At 32.5% G+C, this 13,025-nt stretch overlaps 1 protein-coding gene across 3 annotated transcripts in view; it reads right to left on the bottom strand.

Moving 5' to 3' along the window:
- Positions 1 to 13,025, bottom strand: part of VPS13C (vacuolar protein sorting 13 homolog C) — a 180,625-nt gene that overhangs the window by 82,738 nt on the left and 84,862 nt on the right. For all 3 annotated transcript variants that reach the window (XM_054565332.1, XM_054565331.1, XM_054565333.1), the window contains exons 31-39: positions 12,466 to 12,569; positions 12,097 to 12,264; positions 11,306 to 11,610; positions 9,541 to 9,688; positions 8,906 to 9,014; positions 5,262 to 5,395; positions 2,414 to 2,570; positions 689 to 768; positions 194 to 253 (exon numbers count right to left, since the gene is read on the bottom strand). In XM_054565332.1, the coding sequence (XP_054421307.1) occupies positions 194 to 253; positions 689 to 768; positions 2,414 to 2,570; positions 5,262 to 5,395; positions 8,906 to 9,014; positions 9,541 to 9,688; positions 11,306 to 11,610; positions 12,097 to 12,264; positions 12,466 to 12,569 (1,265 nt within the window). The remainder of the gene's footprint in view (positions 1 to 193; positions 254 to 688; positions 769 to 2,413; positions 2,571 to 5,261; positions 5,396 to 8,905; positions 9,015 to 9,540; positions 9,689 to 11,305; positions 11,611 to 12,096; positions 12,265 to 12,465; positions 12,570 to 13,025) is intronic.

Raw genomic sequence — 13,025 nt, 5'->3', positions numbered from 1 at the left:
ATGATCTTGTAGAAAATCAAATAAACTCTTAAAAATTTTATTTCAACTGTATATGCATTCCTCTTTTCTATAAGATTAGAGCTATTATTATTGCCACCCTTATTTTAAATTTAGAATTTATAATCTCACAACTAAAGATGGTTATTAAAGCTAGATTCACTCTTTAATATATAGTGAATTAGGAAAGATTTACCTTCAGTCTCTGTTTGGTATTGTCATGAATGGTTTTAAATTCCGGTCCATCGCTGTCTGCCTACAAATAGTGGAGGATTAAACCACTGGGTTGCAAACACTAAAAATTACATATAGTCTTTACTTTTTAATACTATAAACATATTTCTTAAAGGTAAAGAATAACATGCCAAAATAATTGCATGCATAAGCATTTTTCACATTCTATGGAAGCAGAAATTCAAATGCCACAGGTACAGGAAAATGCTAGTATATCCAGATTACAACAAACTTTGCTTTAAATGACAATGGAACTTTATAGGCTCCCACTTATTCAAAACCAAAATGTTAACTCAGAAGGTTACTGAGATTATCCAGGATTGTCAGGGGCTTGCATGATTCACTATAATCACCCACTTTTAGAATAAAAAATTTTAAGGGACAAAATTGAAATATTAAACATGGATGAACTGCATAACTTCATATATTAAAAAATCCCAGAAATGAAAGTAGGTACCTTTGTCAATAACATTTTCAGAAGGGGTTCATCAGTTATATTAGAAGAGTTAATAATGTAAAGAGGTTCTCCTTTAGAGTCTAAAAGAGAAAAAGGGGGGATAAATTCATTAAGTCTTTTTTTCCTTTTTATGGAATGCATTGGGGTGACACTGGTTAACAAAATTATATAGGTTTCAGGTGTACAATTTTACAATACATGATCTGTATACTATATTGTGTGTTCAATACCTAAGTCAAGTCTCTGTCCCTCACCATTTATTTCCCCATACCCTAAGCTACCTACCCCAGAAATCATCACACTATTGTCCTTGTCCTTGAGTTTTTCCTTTTTTTTTTTTTTTTTGCTCAATCCCTCCACTCTGCTTCCAGCACCTCCCATCAAGTATTCTAAACATTTCAAACTTATGTTAAAACAGACCAGCCAATTACAGAAATGTACATTCTCCAAAATTCATAGAGCTGTACACTAAAAGGGTGAATTTTACTGTCCGTAAATTATACATCAATAAAACTGGCTTAAAAAAAGAAAGAAATTCCATAAAAACAAAACAAGCACCAGACAAATAAAACTGTTGTTAACATTTGGCACCACTTGATTTACATATTTGAATACATTAGAATATATTAAAGGAAAAAAGTATAAAATGCATGAACTAGTGATTATTCTCAATATGAATTTGTTTTACTTCAAGTTATCCCATAGAGTTCCTATAAATTTTAGATACCCATAGCAACTTAAGAGTTGGTTTGATCCAATTCAGAAAGTGAATTTGAAAGGTCGAGGATATTCGCTAAAGAATAACTTAGTATTTGCCCTGGCTGGTATGGGTCAGTGGAATGAGTGCTCCTGTGAACCAAAGAGTCACCAGTTCGATTCCCAGTCTAGGGCACATGCCTGGGTTGCATGGAGGCCAGATCTCCAGCAGGGGGCGCACAAGAGGCAACCACAGCTCGATGTTTCCCTCTTTCTCCCTCCCTTACCCTCTCTAAAAATAAATAAATAAAATCTTTAAAAAAAAAGTGTAACTATTTAATTTGATGTAAGGGACAAGACTACATGGTAATGTTAACTTTTCTATACATTTCTGTGTTATTTAATTTTTATTTTTACATATAGACGGGGTAGGCAAAATTAGGTTTACAGTTGTGAGTATGCAAAAAGTTATTTAATAAAGCTACTGTAATAATCATAACCTGCATGTCTTCTTCCATAAGACTGCAAACCTACTTTTGCCCAGCCCCATATGATGTCATTAAAAACAAATTAAAAACACTATATAATTTAAAAATAAATTTAAAAAAGTTATTTCCTTGTAAATTAACTCACCTTTTCAAAAAGGGACCCTGGACTCTGTATCTGGTATTATACTTGGTTTCTGATGTCCTAATGTGTCAGGTTCTCATAGGGTAATTATAATGAAATGTTGCCCTTTGTAAGTACTCAAGTGTTATGTATAGACACTGAAGACAAATGTTTCACTTTTTTAGATACACAGTACTCTGCTTCATACTAAATAGAGACATGTATTTAGATATAACCTTATTTATGATAAATAACTTAGCAATAATACATTTTAAAATATAAAATACCTTTATATTAATTTAATAAATTTAAACTAAATAGTTATTCTGACACTAATAAATATGCAAACGTTGATAAAAAGGTTGGGACCATCTGCCTATCACATGGATAATTTATACAGACTATGTACTTCACACTTACCTGTAAACTCAAAGCATCGCATACTAATTTTTTTAAGATAAGCTTTAGTTGTTAGGTCATAGGTTTTAACTCTAGCTTCCACTCCAAGCTGGAGGACATTTAGTTCATGTAAAGGCCTTCCTTGCTTTTCTGCTTTTTTCATCAAAGTAATCACAACCTAGAAAAAAGTACCAGTATTACCACAAACTATTTCATTAATATACATTGAATATAACTCAACAATTTAATAAACATCTATAGTGATATAACCCAAAATATCACACAATATATTTACTTCTACTTATGCCTAGAAATTGCCTAGTGCTATTTACTTTCGAAGGCACATTTACCTGTTCAGACTTTTAAAGCACTGCCACTATATTCTACTGATTTTTGAGGTAAAATTTTTTTTTAAAAAGTGTTTCTCCCTAATTCCCAGAAGAAATCCTAGTCTGACAGACAGTCTTTCATCTGAAAGTATGTGAGATAAACGGTCAATTTTTATACTACCCTTAAGGCAAGGTTTTTCAATCTTCGCACCACTGATTGACATTTTCGGCTGGATAATTCTTTACAGAGCAGTCCTGCGTGCTGTAGGATGTTTAGTGGCATCACTGGTCATTACCCCGGGCTGCCAGTAGCTCTCCATCCCCCCAGATAGTGACAACCAAAAATGTCGTCAAACAATGCCAACTAACAGCATGAGAGAGACGTGCAAATTGCTTCCCCCTGCCCCAATCACTGTCCTAAGCAAAGGAAATTGTAATAATATGTTACAGCTGATATTTAAAAAGACTTACAGATTTTTCTATGTATGAAGCCTATTTGCAAATAGAATGATTCATCTATCAATGTTTCAATTATCAAAGCTTAAAAATCTTTAAGTATTAACCAGAAAAACAGCAACGGTTTATTTAACATGTAGTTTCAAGACATGTATTTCACATCAAAAAAGTAGAACTCATTTGTTTAGAAGTTAATTATTTTCATCCCAGAAAAAGAACAAAACCTCTATATAACTACTTAATGATGAAGGGATTTTGGAGAAAATTCTTGCAAGTCACAGTATCCACTATGCTTTCTCACATACTCACATTTTTATGCCTGTTTCTCCTTCTTTCTACCCTGTCCTAACCCCTTCCTGATCCCCATTTCTGAGACTGTATCCTACTCTTATTAAAAAATTCAGCTCAAATGTCACTCCCTCCAGGAAATACTCTGACCCTCCAGGCTGCTTAGATACCCTCTCCCCACCATCACCACCACAAGCTCGACTAGGCACATCTTTAATGGGAGCACTAACAAAAATTTTAATTGTTGTTTTCCTGTTTGTATTCAGAGTCTATGCCTTTTATCTCTATATCCAAAGCACTGGCTCATGCAATGAATATTTCTTAAATGTGTGAATACAGAATAGGAAAATACATTTAGTCTTCCCTCAGGAATCTGCAAATGAACCATCAATAAAATAAAGAGACAACTCACAGAATGGGAGAACATATTAGCCAACACATCTGGTAAGGGGTTAATATCCAAAATTTATAAAGAACTTATAAAACTCAATACCAAAAAAAACCAAACAATCCAGTTAAAAAATGGGCAAAGGACCTGAATAGACATTTGTCCAAAAAGGACATACAAATGTCCAATAGACATATGAAAAGATGCTCAACATCACACTAATCATCAGAGAAATGCAAATTAAATCCTCAATGAGATACCACCGCACACCTGTCAGAAAGACTATCATCAATAAATCAACAAACAAGTGCTGGCAAGGATGTGGAGAAAGGGGAACTCTTTTGCACTGTTGGTGGGAATGCAGACTGGTGAAGCCACTGTGGCAAGCAGTATGGAGATACAGCAAAAAATTAAAAATGGATCTCCCTTTTGACCCAGTGCACTTCTGGGAATACTGGTATATCTGGAGGGCAGCTATGCTTACCCCTGTACCACCAATGCCGCTGGAATACTGGTATATCTAAAGCAACCCAAAACACTAATTCAAAAGAACATTAGCAGCATTATTTATAACCACCAAGATATGGAAGCAGCCCAAGTGTCCATCAGCAGATGAATCGATAAAACAACTACGGGACATTTACACAATGGAATACTATTTGGCCATAAAGAAGAAAATTTTACTCTTTGTGACAGCATGGATAGACCTGGAGAACATTATGCTCAGTGAAATAAGCCAGTCAGAGAAAGATAAATCTATACAATTTCACTTACATGTGGAATCTAATGAACAAACTGAACAAGCAAAAGAGCAGGATGTCACTTATTGGAGGGGAGGACCTTAAGGGGCAGAAGGATCAAGCAAAAAAGAAAAAGGACTAACGTACATGGACAACAGTGTGGTGACTGCAGGGGTGGGGGAGGTATAAGAGGGTTAAATGGTAATGGAAAAAATATAATAAAAATAAAATGACGATAAAATGTAAAAAATAAGAATCTGCAGATGAAAAGCAGAAGTGGTAATGAAACATTTAAAAAATGTAGACACATTGTGTTTTATTCTAGTAAGGATTTTTAAAATTTGCATAGGATTCTTCTGTCACTTCTTCCCTTTCCTGCCTTTCCTATATGAAATTCAAAGCAAGCCACATCCCAACTATCCTAAAATCATTTAAAAAGCACGTTACAGGGAACACTGCCACTTCCTCTATGAAATATTATATTCCTTAAATATAACTCATCTTTAACAAACTCTCAAATTTTAAAACATTACTGCTACCTACAAATTATAAATAGGCTATGTAAGATTTTATCATCTCAGTAATCTACAAGTTTATTTTAGTAGAGCTCATTCTAAACATCTATTATTTATCAACTTACTTTATAAAAGCAGATGCAAATTACATACCTCTTTAATTTCAAAATTCAGCAGCACATTAACGATGTCTACAGATCTAATTTCTTCTACTCCAGCTGTTAAAGTACCTTGTGAAGTACGTACATCTTGTGATGTAGAGATTTCAAGTGGCTCTTTAATTTCACCTAAAAGTATTTAAAAGAAATTCATTCATTTCTATTCATACATTTCTTCCACAAATATTCAAGGACTTACACAAGTACTCTGGACCTGGTGTAGGCACTGAAAACCCACAAATTATTTAGTAAAACACAGCGCCAACTCTTGGAAAGCTCATGGCTTAGCAGAAGAGACATACACTTTAACATACAAACAAAATACGCAGGCTACACCCAGTCACATTGAGTAAGCAAATGTTAATATAAAAATGTACAGAGAGCAAAGAACTAGGCAGGACATTGTTATGTGAAATCATGAAAAGTTTAATAGGGGACTACCATTCAAGTGGACCTCCTCACACAGAGGAGACATTCCAGGAGTAAGAGGTAGAGAAAAACCATAGAGAGATAACATCCTAAAAGGTTTTACAAACAGAATGGAGTTTTACATGCTTAAATCGAGAGGAGCATAACAAGAGTTAAGGCTAGAAAAGAAAAAAGGCGGGGGTTGGGGGGGTGCAGTTTACAGCCTCTTATCCATATGAAAAAGCAGAAGTAAGGCTACAGAGATACGATGTCCTGAAATTTACACACTTGAAAATGCAATAAAATTGTTCTCTAAACTGTAATACACAATACTAATAACAGCTATCACTTGCTAAGCGTTTACCTCTGTGTTAGACACTGTAAGGACTATACATGGATTACCTCATTTAATTCTTATAACAACATTTTGAGATAAAAAACTTTATTGCCCTCATTTCACAGATGACCACATTGAGGTTCCTACAGATTCATTACCTTGTCCAGTATAAATTATACCAGAAACTCAGATAAAAAAAAAACCCTGCCATTATTACCTTTGAGAAAGCAAAGCATAGGGCAAGGTTTCTTAATTATCGCCTTATGCTAAGCACTGCTCTAAACATAACATGATAACAGGGGAAGTAATTCTAGCAACTATTTTGCTTTTATAAAAGAATTCTTGTAATAAGCAATGATTTCTTAAATAGGAAATAAAAAGCACTGATAGTTTTTCAAAGACATTAAAAGAGTGAAAAGGCAAACCACAGGGAGGGAAAAGATATTTCTGCACATATACCAACACATATACACATAACACATATAACCAGGAAAGGGCTTGTATTCAGAATGAATAAAAAGTTCTTATATACTGATTAGAAAAAAGCATCTTAATTAACATAATGGTCAACAGACTTGAACAGTAATGTCACAAAAGAATATATCCAAATGGCAAATAGCATATAAAAAGGTTTTCAATTTCATTAGTAATTAGGGAACAAATGAAACCCATAGAGATATCACTACATATCATCAGGATGGCTAAATTTTAAAAGTCTGATAATATCAAATACTGGTGAGGATGTGAAACAACTGGAACTCTCATATTCTTACTGCTCATAGGAAAATAAATTGATATGGCCACTTGAAAATCTGTTTGGTATAATTTGGCATAAATTACTGAAGCTAAACATAAGCTAACATATGACCCAATAATTCTACCCCAAGCTATATATCTAAATAAAAAACAGTATTTATCTATTTCAAATAACATTTATAATAACATTCAAGGCAACTTTATTCATGAAATTTTCATATTTTTGATATAGTTGTATAATGATGACAGTACAGGAATAAAAAGAACAAACTGCTGCTACAAACAACATGGATCTATCTCATAAACAAAATGTTGAATCAACTAAAAAACCAGAGTAAATTCTGTATGATTCCATTTATAAATTCAGGAGAGGCAAAACTAATCTATATGTAGCATTACAAAGTAGAATGGTAGTTAATTCTGGGTGGATTTGGAGGTAGGGTGAGCATTTGGTTTTGTCTGGGAAGGGGTATAGGGAGGACTTCCAGGGAGCTACGCTAAAAATATTCTATATATTAATCATGGTGATTACACTGATGAAGGTGTGTGTAAAACTTCACTGACTTGTACACTTAAGATTTGTGTACTTTATTACATGTATTAACATACATACAGCAAAAAAGCTTTTTTACCTAGCTTTGGGTTTTTGTTTTTTATTTTAATTAAGATATAACTTACATATGACATTATATTAGGTTCAGATTTAGAAATTTTTTAAAAATGATAAAAATAATGTAGAGATACAATTTTTCACTTAGCAAACTGGAAAAAATTTCAAAATCTGATAATGCACTATGTCAGAAAAGGTATATGCACAAAAAATAGTCTGGTGGGAGTGCAAAAGTAGTACAAGTTCTATGTGGGGTAACTGGCAAGATCTGTCAAAATTAATTTTATCAAATGTATAAATGATGACTGATATAATTAAAATGAAAATCTAAATGTATTTAATCCAGGAGTTTTGGTATTTCTCCAACACATATACATACACTTGTAAAAGTGTATGTACAAAGACAGTCAATGTAACAAGAGTGGAAGACTGAAAACAACCTAAAATGCCCATCAACAGGAACCCCCTAAATAAATTATAATACTTGAACAGAATTTAATACCGGGCAGCCATTAAAAACAATGAGGCAGCTCTTCTATATATAGTATATAGATACAGAATGTACAGATATAGACAGATAGAGATATAGAATGAACACTAAGATACACTGTTAATTTTTTAAAAAGCCAAGTGCAGCCCAGGCCAGTATGGCTCAGCTGGCTGGAGCACTGTCCTGCATATTGAAAGGTCATGAGTTTGATTCCTGATCAGGGTACATGCCTAGATTGCAGGTTCTGTCCCCAAACAGGGTGCATACGAGAGGCACCCAGTCAATGTTTCTCTGTCATATCAATGTCTGTCTGTCTCTTCCCTCCCTTTTCTTCCCTCCCTCATTCCCTTCCCCTCTCTCTAAAATCAATAAGCAGGTCCTTGGGTGAGGGTGGGAAAAAAAAAAGTAACGTGCAGAAATGTGCAAACATACACATATATACACACATATACATACATATAGGATGGTACCTTTTTTTTGAAAAAATAAAAATCATATACATGCATGTATATGCATACACATATAAAACAGCTTAATAAATCTGGTAGTTTTTTGTATTTAAGTCAAAAGGGCATTGTAACTAAAAATTTAAACTCTATTTTTATTTAAGTACAATTTTTTTTAGTGTCTTTGTTGAATGGAAACTTATCAGTCATTTCAATTCTTACAGATATTTCACTACTCACTCTTGTTTAAAAATCAGGACAAGTATGCTACCCTAGCCTAGTGCCAACTTAAAATGTTTTTTTCTATAAATGCAAATTTAATAATTATTCCAAGAATGAACCATCAATTTGAAACCCTTCTTTATGTACTCCCCCTATGTCATGCAACTTAGATGAAAATATAACTAATTATTTGCTTAACTAGAAAGCAAACTATGGTTGCATTCAGTATCGTCTTATTTGTTTTCTTGCTAGTACAAACTGTAATATGTAAATATATATTTGCTTACTTTATTTTTATTGTCTGTCTCCCCTACAAAATTATAAAATAAATAGACACATGTATTATGCCACTTACTGTCAATCAGCCTACCTGTCTCTTGCATTACTGGTTTCACTTTATTCAAGTCCTTAGGAGCCTCACCAAGATTTTCTGCTAGTATTCTAAATAAAAGATTAAGATCTTCCTGGTTTAGATTAACCTGTAAAATATGAGGTTAAATAACAAATAAAGATACTTCATTTTTAAATGCAACAATTTTAATACAGAACATAACAAAACATTAAGGATAAAATAATCTTAACAATGACTGAAAAATTATATATTCATTACCCACTCAAGTATTTCAGTACTTATTTCATATTAAAATTTTTATTTCAAAAGATAAGAAAGTACAGAAAAACAATGTGATTTATGAGTCAATATCAAATCCATCTACTTAAAAGATTCTTAGTGAAAGCTGATGATTAAAGTAATCTGATCATTTTTTTAAAGTGACAAATTACACAAACACACAAACTTCACTTTGAAACAATAACAATCTGAATGAAATAAAAAGGCCATCTAAAATATAAAAAATAGGCATTTCCTTCCATGCTACAATTACCTTAGTGGTATTTAGATATCAATCAGTAAAAAAATTCCACATTTCATTTGGATTTATATGGAGAAAGTCTTCCGAATCTAAAATTTCAGTAACAGAGATTTTTTTTAACTCTCATACTTACATTCATTGACTCAAGATGTCCTTTAATTTCCACAACAGGCACCTTGTGGTACCAAGATGCAGCTAGATTACGATTTACAGAAAACTCCAAGTTAATTGGGTGTAACAGCTGAATATCAGGATGGGAAATGCCAGGCTGGATCACCGTCCTAATGAAAAAAATAATTTATATATATGCATAAACACAGGGAGGAAATGCAACATATCATTAAAAAACACAAAGTCAAAAGCTGCTACTCTAACAATAATTTTAAACAATGCTGTTTGAGTGTTTTCTAAATGCAATCTATCAGTAACATAATCTATACTACATTAGCAAGGGCAGATTAAAATATATGTTATATAATCAGCCATTAAGAAAACGTTTTTCTTTAAGATAGGTGACAATAAATTTTAAAAAGATATTCATATTGTTGAAGATACGGGGGGAAATCATCAAATACAACTGTTCAAAAAGTGATACGTGCATTGGGACAGATTAAAGTAAAAAGCGGCAAGACTAAGAGTTTGCATTTCCTAAGGAGTTTCATAAAACTCTTCACCAGGATTATTTTCTGGACTTTCTGTGTAATCATTCCTTTTTTATTCAGGATAATAAAGTCTTCTTGGATGGGACAGAAAGTGATTTTAAAATGATTATTTACAGACTTTCAAGTGTCCTCTGGCATGAGCCCTACCAATACATCATTACTTACACAGTATTCCTCCCAAAAATGTGTAAGGTCAATTAAATCATGAAAAAATCACCAAATAAAAAAGTTGACAGTCATTCCATGAAATAACTAGACTATAATCTTCAGAATTGTCATTATCATGAAAAACAAAGAAAAGCCAAAGAGCTATTCCAAAATAAGTGTCTATCAGTACACAATCCCCTGTAGTAGTATGGGATACAATTAAATGCCGCAAGTACTCCTGGATCAAGGGAAAACTTATTTAATGAACATTCTTGGAACTGGTAAAAACTGAATACTGACCACATATTGGAGGACAGTATTATATCAATGTTAAATTCCCAGAATTTATGTAGCATTTGCATTATGGTTATGTAAGAGGATAAATATCCTTGTCTTAGAAACACATTCTAATGTGTTTAAGATGTCTCTTCTCAAGTGGTTTAGCAAAAAAAAAAAAATAATAATAACTGGAAGGTTGAACTTCCAGTTATTAAATAAATAAGTTCTGGGGACATAATGTACAGCATGGTGACTATAGTTAATAACACTGTATTGTTCATTTGAAAGTTTCTAAGAGAGTAGATCTTTAAAGTTGTCAACACAAGAAAAAACATTTTGTAACTATGTGTGATGATGGATATTAACTAGACTTACTATGATGAGCACTTTGCTATATATACAAGTATTGAATCATGTCATTATGTTGTACACCTGAAACTCCTATGTTATATGTGCATTATACTTAACAAAAAATTAAAAAATTAATTATAAATGATAATAATGTATATATACAGTTAGAGCAAATATAAACAATTGGTGAATCCAGGTGAAGAGCAAATATAAACAATTGGTGAATCCAGGTGAAGAGCAAATATAAACAACTGGTGAATCCAGGTGAAGGATAATGGATACATTGATGATATACTATTTTTGCAATTTCTATAGGTTTGAAGTTTTTCAAAATAAAATGTTAATCTTAAAAAGCTGTCCTATACAATAGAAATATGTTGGGTATGGATTTCAATGGTCATAAAATTTCATGGAAAACATTAGATAATACTTAAATCCACAATTACTAAAACAGTATACCTGGAAAGCTTAAGTTTTGTTAGCTGCACATCCATTCTATCAATTACTGGAGGGTTTAAGTAGTCTTCACCAGACACCAGACTGAACTGATTCTGAACTCTGATTAGCCCAAGATCTACCACTACTGCACTGGTGGAAATGGAAGACTGCGGGATGACAATAACCGGTGCTTTCAGATCAATATTGACAGAAACACGGAAAGTCCTCTGGGCAAGATCTTTCACACTTGTGGCAGCCTTTTCTGCAGCCTGGGCAGTGGCAGCACTCAGAGCCTCTTTGGCCGTCTGGAAATTGTTCAGGAAGTTCTGTGGACACATAAAAGGAGAAATTCAAACACAGGACAAGCACATCATAAAATAACACCATCTTCATTTTATTTATATGCTAATTTTGTTTCCAATAGATAACTTTCAACTGAGTGCTATTTTTCTAGAGTTAAAACAGAATTACTAATTATCTACCCATATTTATGAGCTACTTGAGAAGTGCTAATTATAACTATAGTTATATGGCTGAGGAAGAGAGAAAAAAATATTTTCAATAGTCTTTATGAGACTTTGGCTTCCTTATGTTACAGCAAAAATAATTCCACTTCCAGATAAAAATCATTAAATGATTCAGAATCTAACTATTAAAGAGAGGTTTGACCTCCACATTAATGCATAAATAACATCTATAATCCAAACAATGCATACCCTAAAATCCAGAGTCTGTAAGCTGTGCCATCACAATTGTCACACTTAATTACTTCTAAATTGAAAAGTCAATATACAAATAAACAGTGGTTTTACCAGGAGTGACATGAGGAATTTATGAAGATAGACAATCTGAATACAGCCAACACTGAGTGATACCACACCATCCACTTTGGACATGTCAGTATAGGAATCTCCTTCAGTAGCATCTGGATACAAATCCAAATTAAAACGAAATACTTCGTTTCCCATTATAGACACTGCCTGAAATGCAGAGATTTAAATGTATTTATCCAAGAGGATAACAACAAAATAAAATTCCATTTAAAAAGGATTTATATTTATAATCATTATAGAAACATTCTTCTATCAAAATATATTTCATTGTTCTTTTGAAAAATAAAACATTTTTAAATAACATCTCATATTGTCATCAAAAAATATTAATTATTTATTATCACCTACTTTTTTATGAACTGTCTTAGGATCAACATCTGTAACAACAATATTTTCCAGTCTGGCAAATAGAGACTGTTTTCTTGACTGAAGAAAAAGAGAGGCATCAAGTCCTGAAAAATATTTATTATTATAATTTCTGTAGATCTAACAAACTAAGATCTTAATATGTTTCTTTTCACTGCATACTTTTATTTTGGGGGTGATACATTTATATATTTAACAATGTTTGAACTCCCAATTGATAAATAAGTTGTGATATTAGATAATTTTAGTTTTATAAACAATGGAACCTATAAACTCATTAAAAATAATTACTGGATTTTCAACCTTCTAAAAAAATTACATCTAGTGCTAATAGATTATTTTGGGATTTTAGTAAATCCTTTACACCTTATATCCAGCCATTTACATGGAAGAACAGAAGTTTTATTAATTAAATTCACACTAGTGGATATACTTCCAGTTTGGAAAGAATAAAGAAAAACATCCTACTTTTCCAGTTTTTAAGTTCTTCCAGATTTTCATTAAACACAGTCTTTACCTTTAGCAGATCACATTAAGCTGGT

This window comes from Pteronotus mesoamericanus, unplaced genomic scaffold, assembly GCF_021234165.1.
Source record: "Pteronotus mesoamericanus isolate MK-2021 breed Mesoamerican mustached bat unplaced genomic scaffold, CSHL_Meso_final contig_164, whole genome shotgun sequence".
Taxonomy (NCBI): Eukaryota; Metazoa; Chordata; class Mammalia; order Chiroptera; family Mormoopidae; genus Pteronotus; species Pteronotus mesoamericanus.
This window is presented reverse-complemented; position numbering and strand designations above follow the sequence as displayed.